The 16,081-nt window shown below is 42.4% G+C and overlaps 1 protein-coding gene across 2 annotated transcripts in view; it reads left to right on the plus strand.

Annotated features, from left to right (window-relative positions):
• Window positions 1–16,081, plus strand: part of PLS3 (plastin 3) — a 142,653-nt gene that overhangs the window by 94,958 nt on the left and 31,614 nt on the right. For both annotated transcript variants that reach the window (XM_037822000.1, XM_037821999.1), the window contains one exon: window positions 12,923–13,086. In XM_037822000.1, coding sequence (XP_037677928.1) covers window positions 12,923–13,086 — 164 coding nt within the window. The remainder of the gene's footprint in view (window positions 1–12,922; window positions 13,087–16,081) is intronic.

Raw genomic sequence — 16,081 nt, forward strand, 5'->3', positions numbered from 1 at the left:
TATGCAAGCTTATTTGGACAATTATCTATAATTTGTCAGAGCTACAGCTTGGTGGAGTGCACTTTCCCTGATTTACCAGCAGGTGGCGCCCCCGAGCCACCTATTACCCTCAAGACGGTTTTCCCCAACTTCGTCTATGTGGCGAGTGGGGTCCAAATCTTGTGGGGGTCCAATCAGTGCACCAAATTTCTGTGTGTAGTTGGTGCAGCCACTCTGAAGGTGGGGGGTGTGCCCTGTGCAGTTAGGGAGAGAAGGCAGCTTTAAGACTCAAATCTTCCAGGTGTTCCTAGAGACTTAAATCTGTTGCATGAGTCCAACCCTTTGGCTTAGACTCCCCACAGTCTCTCTCTGCCACAGGCGCACATGTCCCTGGGATTGGTGTAGGGCCCTTGGGAATTCCACGTGGGACCCCACCTCCAAGCTGTGCACTCTGTGGGTCTCCATGTAGGGAAGACCATGCAATGTCATAAGTGAACAGATTCGCCAAGGGAAGCTCTGGGCCACGGCACCACGCTGGGGCATTCCCAGCCCGCTGAAAAGACGGCTTTATGTGGTGTGGCAATTTCCCACTTCCACGGACCTCTGCCTTCCCAGCTCTGGGACAGTTAGTTGCAGGTGTGCGAACAGCTATCGTCCACACCAGATACTGAGGTGGGTGCCTGGGGCATGGAAGGCATTCCCCACCATGCTCAACTGCATAGCTCTCACTGCTGGGTCCACAGCCACTTTCGAGGGTTTTAAACTAACCACCTCCAAATGCCAACCCCAGTTTTCTCCCCACCTTGGCATTGCTGCCATTTCCCCAGCAGCCTCACTCACTCATTTCCGAATGCAGACTCTCGGTTTCACGAAGTGTGCAGTCACTGTGGATGTAGCAGACCTTGTCCAGCCAGTACAATCCTGGAACTGGTATTCTGGAGCACTTTCTGTCTTTTATCTGGTGTTTTTCATGGAGAAGTATTTTGCTTTTTCTCTCCTAATCTGCCGTCTTGGATCCTCCCCTGTGGCATCTTTTAATCACATCAGTGAACTATATTCTAATTAATGTGCAAAGAGGTTATTTTAAGGACAGTTCATACAAATGGCAGTTCTCCCCATTACCTAAATCTCTGTTTAACTTAATTCAAATAACAACCAGATAGAGCCTTGGTATGTTTTATCTGGTTTTGAATCCATCATAGTTCTACAGTTTTTAGTTTAAAACAACTCTGCCTTCCACCTCTCATACATCACCAAGAATATAGGAATACAAAAAGAACATTTATTAACTGTTACATGTCTGGTCTAAACTGGAGCCAATAACAAAAAACTAAATTATGCTTGGATATGTCATTTCAGAAGTCAGGGCAAAGTGGAATACCTTTATAGGTGTACAGAGTTTTTGAGAGTTAAAAGGAAGACGCTATCTCTGCTATCTCATTCCCTAAAGATGTCATAAAAATGAAGGAATATTGTTTTTAGGTAGTGTGATGTAGATGTAATCAGAACGTTATTATGCTACATCTGTTTTTAATGTGTTATGATGCTACATCTGTTTTTAATGTGTTCTGATTTTGTATCCTGTTTGTTTTTAAAGAGATATGTATGTTGGTGTGTGGTTTTAGTTTGTGCAGTCCAGTATATTCAGATATAGAAGGACAGTGAGTTAGAGCAGGAAGGTTACCTATCATTTGATCCAAAAAGCTCATTTTACTGATTAAAAAACTAAGGTCTGGAGAGGTGACTTGTGCTGGTAGTTAAACAGCAAAATCAGTAGCCAAGTTTAAAGTAGGTCTTGTCACATTAGTTCCATTATTGTGTCCCTTCAACTATACTGTGCTCATCCCATTATGCCACATTGACTTCCTAGTACTGAGCTCTGTTCCTACCCAGCTTAGCCCTAAGACTGAAGAACACACCCAGCACGGAAGTGGACATGGGTTTAATTGGGACTTACAGTAGTTGATTATCTCACGGTTGCGGCTGATTGAGGAAAGTGAACCATGCAGAGAGACAGCAGTGCCAGAGGGGGGAGGCTTATAAAGGCTTAGGTCCACATGGTGTGACAATGGAGTTTCATCAGGGTCTCGGAGATTTGGGTATTAACAGTGATCAGGGGAGGGGAGTTTTAAGGTTTTGACGATACATTCTTTCCCCCCAATGGGATTTGTTGATTTTTAATGTCTGTCCCGATCATGTAGGCAGCTACTTGCAATAACTCTCTTTCACTATGGAAGGGAGGGGGCCCGAACCCTAGGTCCCAACAATCCATTCCCACAAAGCAGACTACGTTGACCATAGGACAGACATTGCCTCCATATTCCACAACAACAGTATAAGGGACAACAGAACACTAGAAGTCCCCCACACAGAGATAACAACCCCACAGAGAGATGCTGCCATGGCCAAGAAATGGAATTTAACATATTATGAATGTGCTTTTGCATATGATTTAAAACTTGTGAAACATTGTGCAAATGATCAGGAATATATATACCCAGCACTGCAGATTAATTAATTACACACTGCTGCAGTGAGGATACCTAAGGCCATTCTATTTTATAAAACTACTTTCCTAAGCTCTGTGTTTTCTTCATTTAGCAAGTCTAGAGCCATTTTGGAATCATTAAGCACTTGAGCAGTGTGATTGGCTAAAGCTGCCACGTGTCCATTGCAGCTCAACCTGGCACCAGAATGGCTAAATGATAATACCACCAGGGAGTGCATTTTATTTTATATCTAGCTTTAACCATTTTCCAATTGCTAGGAGTATGGGGTAAATCATCATATAAGTTATCAGGCACATAGGGCTTTCCCCATGTACAATGTCCTATCCAGTTATAGGGCAAATAGGGCCAACCATATTGCCACAGGTCCATAGATATTCCCTTGGTTAATGATATGCCCCATGTTGGTTGGAGACATTTTGACAGTGGAAAAGACTATTGTCTTGTAGCTTAACAGTAAAATTACACAATTGGGGGCGGGGTTAGCTACCCTACATCATGAATTCCATTAAGCTGTTCCATACAGACAGGGGCAGCATGGTCTACTGTTAGAGCTTCTGCTGTCAGCCACCCTAAACCATCATATACAACATTTCCCAATACAGATTGGAGCTTGTTCACCTGTTCTCATACAAGGGAGGGGATGTAAGCCTGGTTTCATTATAAGATGGTACGTGGATTTCAATCTTGAATGAAAAGATTCTTTTCCAGATTTCCTAATGCACTGAATTCTGCCAGGCCAGCAGGGTGTTCCACGCAGTCCATTTCTCAGGGGTCACAGTCCAAGGAAGGCTGGTAGTGCCTGAAAATGGCAAGTCTGTGCAAACCCAACATTGGGTTCGATTGTAGGCATGAGTTACTGCTGAGGCCCACTGTGGGAAGGTGTGTCTGCTAGGGCCCTATTGGTGAAAAGAAAGATGTTTATGGGGAACAATAAGGGGTAGTTCCTGCTGATCTAACAATATACATGCTAGAGTTCCATTTGTTGACAACAAGGTACCAGGCAGAGGAACATTATGGGGATGTTATAAATACCGGATATTCTCCCTTTGCAAATCTTGAGAGTCCTCTACCATTACATTAATTGTTAATCAGGGCATAAGTGTCCACATAGTCATGCATAAAGTTCCCATGGAAATAGCAGGCCCCAGATTGGTGATAAAGATTTTAGCAGGAATTTTATGAATAAATTGAGGTCTTATTGCAATATTTTGGGTAACTCCTATTTCCCAGGGACTTAGGATTCCTAACCAACATGGCTGCATAGGCCAGCACCAAGGCCAAAGGACCTCATTTTCCCCATTTTGAATGATCTGAGACACAGGCAACAAGTTATGACTATTCCCTCACTTAAGCTGTAAGGCAGATGGCCCTTTAACTTGGATTCTCAATGCTTGCATTAGTCCCATCATTAGCATTTCAACGTGGGCAGGTGCAGCAGCCCGCTGTTGCCTTTAAGTGACATTTAGTCCACTGCTGCAAGGACCTTCTATCATCTTTTAGGTGTTCCTTTAACAAATCATTCAGTTTTTTCAATAAGGCCTGAACCTGTGGGATTATAAGGCAGATGGAAAGTCCACATTACATCATAGTCCATAGCCCATGCTTTGGTAATTTGTTCTATGAAAGGGGTCTCCCGATCACTGTCTGTCTGGGTAGGTACACCACACAGAGTATTCATTCTTTCCAAACAGCCTATGCTGGCATTCTGATTTACCTTCCCCACCAGGAAAGCCAACAGAAGTCCCATAGCCATGTCCATGGCAGTAAAAGCATACCTTGTCCTTTCTGAGAGTGGAAGGGGACTGATGTAGTCCACTTGCCACCGGGTCACCAGGATTTGTGACTGGCCAATGTGTCCCATCTGGTGTGTAGCCTATGTGGTTGATGCAGGGAGCACAAACGACACTCTCTAGGATTGTCCACTAGATGCTGAGCTGTGATTAGCAACTGGAACTGCTGAGTCAGATGCCACAGGGTTTGAAACCCTCAGGGTCTGCTTTTCTGATGAAGCCACTCCACTGCTTCCCGGGTTTCAACTGTGCTTGCTGCTCCGAACCTTTGTGAGTGCATCTGCTTCCACATTCCTGGGTAACATGTTGAGAGTGTGGGCAGGGACATGATAAATGGTTATCTTTTGTCATTGGCAGGTGTCCCAGATGTCTTTCCACAATTCTTGTCAACAGAGGGGGTGACCTATGATTGTCCATTGTTCTTGCTTCCAGGTTGCCATCAAGGTCATGAGGCCTTTGTAAACAGCCCAGCTGTTGGTACAGATGGTTAGATCATCTCCTGGTTCATGCAAAATTACCATCCACAATGCTCTTAACTCCACCCATTGACTGCTTTGCATAGCACCAGACTCCCACCATAAAATGTCAGTACTGGGTTACACTGCCACAGCTGTCCATGTGGGAGGCTGCCCACTGGCAGACCCTTCAGTGTACCAAGCAGATTTGGGAACAGTACCCATGCCTTCCATAGCAGGCATTTCAACAGCTATTTCAAATGCAGCAACATTAGCTGTTGAATCCTCTATATAGGACATTGGTCTGAGAATCTCATGCATTTCTGCACTCAGAGGGCTCATACTGAAAATGCTGCACTATGGCAGGTAGGCTCTCCACCTGGCCAGCGTGCTCAGCTGGGCACTGCCAGAGCATGGCTTAGAAGCTGTGTCAGTTATCCACCCCTGAATAGGGATGGCTCTTTTCAAAGTGAATGGGCATCTTTGCATCACTCCCTCCACTTGCAATAAGGCATTATATGCAGCACACAATTGCTTTTCAAGGGGGTTGTATCTCATTTCTTCCCCTTTCCATAATTGTGACCAAAGCCAATATCAGTAATGGCTACATCCAATTTACAGGGCAAGTCTGGATCTATGCTCCCCAATGCTTGTGCCTGTGCTATTGTCCTTTTTGCCTTTTCAAACGCAGTCTGTTGGAAGGCATCCCATTCCTAGGGATGGCCTTTCCTAATCAAAATATACAAAGATTTTAACATGTGGACTAAGTGAAGAAAAAAAGGCCTCAAATACCCCAACAACCCCAAGAAAGCTGTTAAGTGTTTTGGCCTTTATGGCCTGGGGAAACAATGCACCTTATCAATCACACAGAAGGTATAGTTTTTGTCTTACCTGACCACATAACATCCAGGAATTTGATAGAGGAGCCAGGGCCTTGCAATTTGTCGTAATTGACAGCCCATCCTCAACTCTCAAGGTGAGACAGCAATGAACCTGAGGCTTCTTTTAATTCTGAAAAAGAGTTACTGGTTAACATGACATCATCAGTATAGTAGAATAGAGACACTTGTGGGAATTTTCCATTTAGCCAAAACCTGTGCCATCAGACCATGGCAGATGGTCAGGGTATGCACATAACCTTGGGGAAGCACAGTGAAAGTCCATTGTTGGCCTCCCCAAGTGAAGGTGAATGCACACTGGCTTGATTTTTCTAGGTAGATAACAAAGAGAGCATTAGCAAGGTCCAATACAAAATGAGACTGACATAATTGGGTTCTAGTTTCTTGTGATAAGCCAGTTATGTTTGAGACTGCAGCATGCAATGGTGGTGTTACCGTGTGTAGCTCCCAATAATCTACTGTCATGTACCACATTCCGTCAGGCTTTCATATTGGCTGTATAGGACCATTGAAAGAGCTATGGGTGGGTATTATTATCTCCACCCTCTTCAACTCTTTGATAGTGGCTGAGATTCCTTGGTGCCCTCCCAGAAGTTTATATCATTTTGTAGCCATGACCCTCCAGGGCAGGGGCACTTTTACAAGAGACCATTTAAGAATGCTTTAATCATTCTACACCAGAGGTGGAATTCTCCTACCTTAGTCTGCAATGTGGCATTCTGTAGATCAATTCCTAAAATGTATTCTGGTATAGGGAAAGTATATACTGTATACACTTGGGGGGCAGTCTCCCAATTTGTAAAGTCAGACTGTGCTGCTTTGCCTGGATTGTTTTCCTCCCATAGCCATGTACAGCCAGTACTTGCCTATGGAGTTGGGCTACATTCCCATAGATTTTGGTACATTTGGCTCCTGTATCTACTAGTGCTAACACTGCTGTTGGTTAGTAGGTGACAGTAAATGGTTATTTCTACATGTGACCTCTGATCCTGGTGGTCCCTAACTATTTTTCACACCTGGGGATCTCAACCTCCCCCCTTCAGAGGATGGAAAAGGGCTTGCCACACCTCCTCCAAGGGAATGGAGAACTCTGACTTCCTTTATCCCTCAGAGGCTTGGAAGCTCACTTTAATAAATCTCTGGCCCTTAAGCAGTTTTCTCCATAGCTTTACTAGGTTTACATTAGTTTGCTTATCTATAGTTTCTATTTCTGTGTGTGCAGCGATGAGATCCGCCCACATCTGCTTGCTGGATATCTGATTAGGGCCATCATGCTCATGGGGAGCCTTCCCCATTGCCCTTACTCCTGCCCCATTCTCTGCAGCCTCTCCACCTCTCTGAGTTGGCTATTGCCTGGTTGGCAAGGGAAACGGGCATCCTACTAGCAGACTTAGGATAGACATGAGAGGCCCATAGTAATGGTTGGAGGCAGTATGCAATTCCATGTTTTCCATTCCTATCATAAAAGCCTCAGTGTCAGGACCTATGAAAGCTGTGGCATAAATGGCATGCTTCATTCATAGCCCCTTTAAAACATCTTGTAGCTCCTCCATAGTTTGCCAATGTGGGGTATTGTGTGATGTATCCCCTTCATTAGGCCATGCAGGCTTACACCCATCAATTAGCCATACCAATAAGGAAGCAGTTTTCTCATTAATGAGGTAGCATACAAGCATTGTCATAGTGAACGGTGAGTGGTAATAGACACCAATTTACTCAATTTTACCCCCCAAAACACTGTTGCCTCTGTTCCAATGTCCCATAATCTCAGAAGCCAATTGGGTGGGGAATTCCTAGTATTTTGGTCTATACCACTGCCCCAAATTGTTCAATTCTGCCACGGTATAGTCTCTTGTAGTGATGTGTAATTTCTGTTCAAGACACTGGAATTGCTGAGCCCCAGGGGGTTGATCTTGTTACGCCTTCCATTTCTGTTGTATTGTGGGGTACACCTGTCAGGGCTCATCTTTCCCCACTTCCCTTTCTTCCTCCCTTTCCTCTTCTGAAGAAGAGTCTATGGCATCCCATGCCTTGGGGGTCCCATCCCGGAGTAGCTAAAATCTTCCAGACTTGAGCCCAAGGCAACTTACAGCCTTTGGCTTGGGCATATCTGCATGCCAGAGTCTCTAACTGATTGTCCACTCAGAGCAAGTGATCAGTTGGAGTCCTTCATTTCCAACTGGGCAAGGTGCATATCTTTTTCTAGCTTTACTTTCTCCTCTAAACAGGGTGCAGTAGTTTTCGCCACTTGTTCTGCCTTGGTAGCTATCTGCAAGGCTCCTAAAAGGGGCCATACTATGGCTGCCACTATTTGGCAGTCCCTTTTCTTCTTACTCAAATTTAATTGTCCTGCTATCTGTTGCACAACAGCAGCCCCACCGGAGTTTCTAGGGCATTCCCATACTCTCACGGCAGTCCCCTTTCATCCAGGAGGGCAGCCACCCCTCTCCACGTGGACAATCAGGGTGAATTTGGGATTGCCCCCACAGATTCCCCATTCCCAGGAACTGGGCCCACTGTCACTGGCAGCTTTTTGGCCTCCTGGTTGGCTCACCAATTGTTCCAAGCCATCTTAGCCCTAAGACTGAAGAACACGCCAGGCACGGAAGTGGACGGAGGTTTAATTGGGACTTGCTTACAGAAGATGATGGTCTCAGGGTTGTGGCTGGCTATGGAAAGTGAACTGCACAGGGAGAGACAAGTGCCATAGGGGGTGGCATATAAAGACTTAGCTACACAAGGTGTAACAGTGGAGTTTCAGCAGGTTGTTGTGAAATTTGGGTATTAACAGTGATCAGGGGAGGGTAGTTTTAATGTTCTGATGATACATTCTTCCCCCTTTCCCCCTGAGGGGGGTTTGTTGATCTTGACATTTGTCCTTGTCATGTGGTGGCTGCATGCACTGAAAATGGGGGAGGGGTGGGGCCCTTGGTCCTCACAAGCTCCATTGTAATTTTTTAAAAATTCAGTTTTATTGAGATATATTCACATACCATACAGTCAGTCATCCATGGTATACAATCAACTGTTCACAGTACCATCATATAGCTTTGCATTCATCACCCCAATCAACTTTTGAACATTTTCCTTATTCCAAAAAGAATAAAAATAAGAATAAAAATAAAAGTAAAGAAGAACACCAAAAGCATTCCATCCCCCCATCCAACCCTATTTTTCATTTACTTTTTGTTCCCATTTTTCTACTCATCTGTCCATACACTGGATGAAGGGAGTGTGAGCCACAAGGTTTTCACAATCACACAGTCACACCATGTAAGCTACATAGTTATGCAATCATCTTCAAGAATCAAGGCTACTAGGTTGCAGTTCAACAGTTTCAGGTATTTCCTTGTAGCTATTCCAATAACACTAAAAACTAAAATGGGGTATCTATATAGCATATAAGAATACCCTCCAGAGTGACCTCTCATCTCCATTTGCAATCTCTCAGCCACTGAAACTTTATTTTGTTTTATTTCACTTCCCCCTTTTGGTCAAGAAGATGTTCTCAATCCCACAACCCTGGGTCCAGGCTCATCCCTGAGAGTCATTTCCCACATTGCCAGGGAGATTTACATCCCTGGGAATCATGTTCCACATAGCAGGGAAGGCAGTGGGTTTACCTGCCGCGTGGGCTTAGAGAGAGAGAGGCCACATCTGAGCAACAAAGAAGTTCTCAGGGGGAGACTCTTGGGCACAGTTATAAGTAGGTTCAGCCTCTCTTTGCAGCAAGAAGCTTCATAAGGGCAAGCCCCAAGAGTGAGGGCTCGTCCTACTAAATTTTTAGTCCTCATTGTTTGTGAGAATATCAGTAATAACCTAGGTGGGGAAGTCCAACATTTCCTCATTTTTCCCCAGTTTGTCAGGGGAGCCCCGCAAATATATTTTTATTCTTTGCCCAAATTACTTTTAGATGTATCGGGATTTCACACCCACCTGTACAAACCTACCAGACCTCACTTCCTATTCAAAGTTCTATGTAATTATGGTGTTTGAATAAACTGACTGTACAAGTTAAAAAATTTTGTGTGCTGCAGAAAATATAGATCCTGCACCAAATAAACATCTCTTCCCTTGATCTCACACAGAAATTGAAGTTTTAAAACACAGTTAACATCAACCTTTACCCTTTGGCCTGATTTGTCTTGGTCTTAACCAGATCTGCTTCATTCATATCTCTAGTTGAAGTCTGGACCCTTTTTAAGCTTTTTGAACAGTTGCTGTATGTGCTAATACTTCATATCTGCCAAGCTCTAGCTCTGAGTTTCAGGTGTCACACAGATACCAAAAGTTCCAGGGATTGATCAGGTTATACACAAAGGGATCAGCATCTCAGAATCTGGGTATAGCCATTACAATTCAGGAATAGATGCAACTGCTGTAAGAGCTTACAATCTAGGGACCATTACAGTAAGTGTCCCCCTAATAAGCTGTGCTCTAAGATTCAAATCCCAGAGTTTACACATTATAGTTAGTCCATATTAGTGAGGTATTATAATGTTTGTCTTTTCGTTTCTGATGTACTTCACTCAAAATGCTGCCCTCAAGATCCATTCACCTAGTTGCGTGTCTCACAGTTTCATTCCTTCTTGCAGCTGCTCAATATTCTATTGTATGCATACACCACAGTTCACCATTCTGTTCATCAGTTTATGTACCCTTAGGCCACCTCCATCCATTGAACTGCCATAAACACCAGTGTGCAAATGTCCATTTGTATCCCTGCTCTCAGATTTTCCAATATATACCCCAATGAGGTTGCAGGACCTTATGGCACCCGCATACTTAGCTTCATGTGGAACCACCCCACTGTGTTCCACATAGGCTATAGCATTCTACTTCCCCACCAACAGTAAATAGGGACATCCCTCTCTCCACATTTTCTCCAGCGCCTGTATCCCTCTGTTTATTTTTTCCCCTGCAATTTTATAGAAATATATTCACATACCACACAATCATCCACAGTGTACAATCAGTTGTTCACAATATCATCATATAGTTGTGCACTCATCACTACAATCAGTAGTTGAACATATTAATTTCTCCAAAAAAAATGTTTTAAATGAAAAAGATAGATTGGCATATGCATGAGAGAAGATGTATTTAAACTCAAGAATTTCATTCATGAAGAGTTGTTAAAATTCTGCCTGAGTGCCATTGGGACTGTTTTGTTCTTTTTAGTGACTGTAGATGTTGTTGCTGGCTTGATTTCTATATAAAAAGACTTTGTGCTAATAAAGTGCTTGACATAGAGCCTTTTAGAAATTCAAAGCAAAGAAAGTGAAGTTGTGCCCTAGGGGAATTAAGTGCATTACCTTGAAGGAAATATATGTGATTTCCAGAACTCTGGGTAGTTTGGGGGTAATGTCTTTAAAGTACAGATATTTTAATTTATAGATTTAAAACTTATCATTCAATGTTTTAAAGTAATTGTTTGACTCTAGAAGTATACTTTGTTAAAACTAAATCATGTCGAATCTCATCAGCTTTCAAAGTATCCATAAAATGGTTTTATATAGGATGTTGAATATTTTATAAGTGACCAAAAAAATTGGCTGATATGAATTATGCTTAGATCCCATGTACAATAAAATCTAAAGTGCTTTCCATGGGACTTATATGATCAGCTCCCTGACCTCATCTCTCACTTTCCTCCGTGCTCACTCTGCTCAAGTCATAATAGATCTTTGATGTTCTGGAAACACAGCAGACACACTTTCATCTCAAAGTCTTTGCAATTGCTATTCCCTCTGTCTGTAATCTCTTCCCCCAGATTTCCACATGCTTTTCTCCCTTACTTCATTCTTCATTGAAATATAACCTGATCAGAGTGGCCTTCCTTGACCATTGTGTCTAAGAGCTCCACCACCACCACCCTTGACACTAATAACCCGGGAGAAACCTCAGCATTGATGACATTTTGAGCCACATATTTCTATATTGCACAGGTGGGGTGGGGTTGTCCTATGCATTTTACAATGTTTAACAGTGTCCCTGACCTCTACCCACAAGATGCCGGGAGCACCCTCCCCCCTCCACAGTTGTGGCAATCAAAAATGTCTGCAGACATTTCTGAATGTCTCCTGAGGGACAAAATAACCCCCAGTCTAACCCCTTTCCCTGCTTTACTTTTCTTCATAGCACTTATGTTATATTATATTTTATATTCCCAGCTCATATTGTATGTTATTTGTTTATTAATTGTCATTAGAATGTAAGCTCCTTGAGAGCAAAATTTTCTTTTGTTGGCTGCAGTATCCCCAGTACCCAAAACAGTACCTGATACAAGAGTTTTTAAGTAATGTATCAAGTAGATGAATTATTCACAATCCATTTTCTTCAACAGTACTCTGATCATCCTTGAAACATTCCTCTATTCAGATTGTTTCTCTTTTATTGAAATAATTAAATTTACATATGAAATCAGTGGGGTCCTAAAGCATAAAAAACATTGTTGCACAGTAGGTATTTGAAGTTGCTGGTGAAAGTCAAACTTTCTTCACTTAAAAAAACATACTAAAGTGATTACAGCCCTCATGTTATTGGCCCTCTTTCTCAGTAAATTAACTTTTGATCATTGATCAGTTTTTTTTTTTTTTTTCATTTTTACTAGTTTCGGAATAAGCATCATTCATTTAATCAACACATATACATACTTTGTTAAAATCACAGTAGCACAAAAAGAAAAAAGTGTATTATGTTAAACATCTGCTTTCCTCAATACTGAATTTATTTTTATAAACTCTATATTTGTCTTGGATTAATGTTTGTTTACATTAGCTCAAAAAAATTGGCACTAAAAGTGGCTGCTTAATGTCAGGTGTGTTTTGAAATATAATCAACAGTAATTCATGAAGCTATTCTTTTAGACTAATGGAAGAATAAGGAACATGAAACTCCTAAATAACTACAGTAGAAATTGTTCCATGTCATGGCAATGTTTCTTGGTGTAAAATCTATTAAGTCTTTAAAAAGTCCTCTTAGCTCCATGATTTAATAATAATTTTGTTAAACAAGTTTGCTTTCTAAAATTAGGGATGCTATTCTTGAGTAAAGCTACTTACACTCTGTTTAAAATACAGGATATGTGATGTAAAACCTTGTTTTTTCAGTTACAGTTTTCATTTACTTTTCAAACAACCTTTAGTACCAAACAACACAAAAGGAAAAGATTGTACTTAGGAGTGTTTATAAACTTAGCCTCAAATGAAGAAAAAAACTCTTAGTAAATTAACTTATTTGTCCTAAAACTTTTTTTTCCTTTTTTATTTTCTCTCGTTTTTACAAAGATCTCAACAGCAATGGATTCATTTGTGACTATGAACTTCATGAGCTTTTCAAGGAAGCTAATATGCCATTACCAGGATATAAAGTACGAGAAATTATTCAAAAACTTATGCTGGATGGTGACAGGAATAAAGATGGGAAGATAAGTTTTGATGAATTTGTTTATGTAAGTATTTAAAATCGTCATTAGAAGAAATGATTTTACTTTGGTCTAACGTGATCTCATTGAACCCTATTATGTTTCGAGTTGCTAAGTATATTGTATTACTACTGTGTTGTTATACGTAATAGCATTTCTCTCATCCCACCTACTAAATCTAGTTAGTTTTTTACCTACGAGAATACCATAACAAAAGAATTGAGAATAAGACTAGCGACAGAAATAAAGATATAACACAGAATCCAAAAGAAGACAGGAAGGGGAGGCGGGGCAAGATGGCAGACTGGTGAGCTGTATGTTTTAGTTACTCCTCCAGGAAAGTAGGTAGAAAGCCAGGAACTGCGTGGACTGGACACCACAGAGCAATCTGACTTTGGGCATACTTCATACAACACTCATGAAAACGTGGAACTGCTGAGATCAGCGAAATCTGTAAGTTTTTGCGGCCAGGGGACCCGCGCCCCTCCCTGCCAGGCTCAGTCCCAGGGGAGGAGGGGCTGTCAGCTCCGGGAAGGAGAAGGGAGAACTGCAGTGGCAGCCCTTATCGGAAACTCATTCTACTGATTCAAACTCCAACCATAGATAGACTGAGACCAGACACCAGAGAATCTGAGAGCAGCCAGCCCAGCAGAGAGGAGACAGGCATAGAAAAAAAACAACACGAAAAACTCCAAAATAAAAGCGGAGGATTTTTGGAGTTCTGGTGAACATAGAAAGGGGAAGGGCCCTGAGGCGCATATGCAAATCCTGAAGAAAAGCTGATCTCTCTGCCCTGTGGACCTTTCCTTAATGGCCCTGGTTGCTTTGTCTCTTAGCATTTCAATAACCCATTAGATCTCTGAGGAGGGCCCGTTTTTTTTTTTTTGTTTGTTTGTTTGTTTTTTTTTAATCCTTTTTTCTTTTTCTAAAACAATTACTCTAAGAAGCCCAATACAGAAAGCTTCAAAGACTTGCTATTTGGGCAGGTCAAGTCAAGAGCAGAACTAGGAGAGCTCTGAGACAAAACTCAATAATCCAGTGGCTGAGAAAATTCACTAAACACCACAACTTCCCAAGAAAAGGGGGGTGTCCGCTCACAGCCATCATCCTGGTGGACAGGAAACACTCCTGCCCATCGCCAGCCCCATAGCCCAGAACTGCCCCAGACAACCCAGTGTGACGGAAGTGCTTCAAATAACAGGCACACACCACAAAACTGGCCGTGGACATTAGCCTTCCCTGCAACCTCAGCTGATTGTCCCAGAGTTGGGAAGGTAGAGCAGTGTGAATTAACAAAGCCCCATTCAGCCATCATTTCAGCAGACTGGGAGCCTCCCTACACAGCCCAGCAGCCCAGAACTGCCCTGGGGGGACGGCACTCACCTGTGACATAGCACAGTCATCCCTCAACAGAGGACCCAGGGTGCACGGCCTGGAAGAGGGGCCCACTTGCAAGTCTCAGGAGCCATACGCCAATACCAAGGACTTGTGGGTCAGTGGCAGAGACAAACTGTGGCAGGACTGAACTGAAGGATTAGACTATTGCAGCAGCTTTAAAACTCTAGGATCACCAGGGAGATTTGATTGTTAGAGCCACCCCCCCCTCCCTGACTGCCCAGAAACACGCCCCATATACAGGGCAGGCAACACCAACTACACACGCAAGCTTGGTACACCAATTGGACCCCACAAGACTCACTCCCCCACTCACCAAAAAGGCTAAGCAGGGGAGAACTGGCTTGTGGAGAACAGGTGGCTCGTGGACGCCACCTGCTGGTTAGTTAGAGAAAGTGTACTCCACGAAGCTGTAGATCTGATAAATTAGAGATAAGGACTTCAATTGGTCTACAAATCCTAAAAGAACCCTATCAAGTTCAGCAAATGCCACGAGGCCAAAAACAACAGAAAATTATAAAGCATATGAAAAAACCAGACGATATGGATAACCCAAGCCCAAGCACCCAAATCAAAAGACCAGAAGAGACACAGCACCTAGAGCAACTACTCAAAGAACTACAGATGAACAATGAGACCATAGTACGGGAGATAAAGGAAATCAAGAAGACCCTAGAAGAGCATAAAGAAGACATTGCAAGACTAAATAAAAAAATGGATGATCTTATGGAAATTAAAGAAACTGTTGACCAAATTAAAAAGATTCTGGACACTCATAGTACAAGACTAGAGGAAGTTGAACAACGAATCAGTGACCTCGAAGATGACAGAATGGAAAATGAAAGCATAAAAGAAAGAATGGGGAAAAAAATTGAAAAAATCGAAATGGACCTCAGGGATATGATAGATAATATGAAACGTCCAAATATAAGACTCATTGGTGTCCCAGAAGGGGAAGAAAAGGGTAAAGGTCTAGGAAGAGTATTCAAAGAAATTGTTGGGGAAAACTTCCCAAATCTTCTAAACAACATAAATACACAAATCATAAATGCTCAGCGAACTCCAAATAGAATAAATCCAAATAAACCCACTCCGAGACATATACTGATCACACTATCAAACACAGAAGAGAAGGAGCAAGTTCTGAAAGCAGCAAGAGAAAAGCAATTCACCACATACAAAGGAAACAGCATAAGACTAAGTAGTGACTACTCAGCAGCCACCATGGAGGCGAGAAGACAGTGGCACGATATATTTAAAATTCTGAGTGAGAAAAATTTCCAGCCAAGAATACTTTATCCAGCAAAGCTCTCCTTCAAATTTGAGGGAGAGCTTAAATTTTTCACAGACAAACAAATGCTGAGAGAATTTGCTAACAAGAGACCTGCCCTACTGGAGATACTCAAGGGAGCCCTACAGACAGAGAAACAAAGAAAGGACAGAGAGACTTGGAGAAAGGTTCAGTACTAAAGAGATTTGGTATGGGTACAATAAAGGATATTAATAGACAGAGGGGAAAAATATGACAAACATAAACCAAAGGATAAGATGGCTGATTCAAGAAATGCCTTCACGGTTATAACGTTGAATGTAAATGGATTAGACTCCCCAATTAAAAGATATAGAT

This window comes from Choloepus didactylus, chromosome X, assembly GCF_015220235.1.
Source record: "Choloepus didactylus isolate mChoDid1 chromosome X, mChoDid1.pri, whole genome shotgun sequence".
NCBI classification, from domain to species: Eukaryota; Metazoa; Chordata; class Mammalia; order Pilosa; family Megalonychidae; genus Choloepus; species Choloepus didactylus.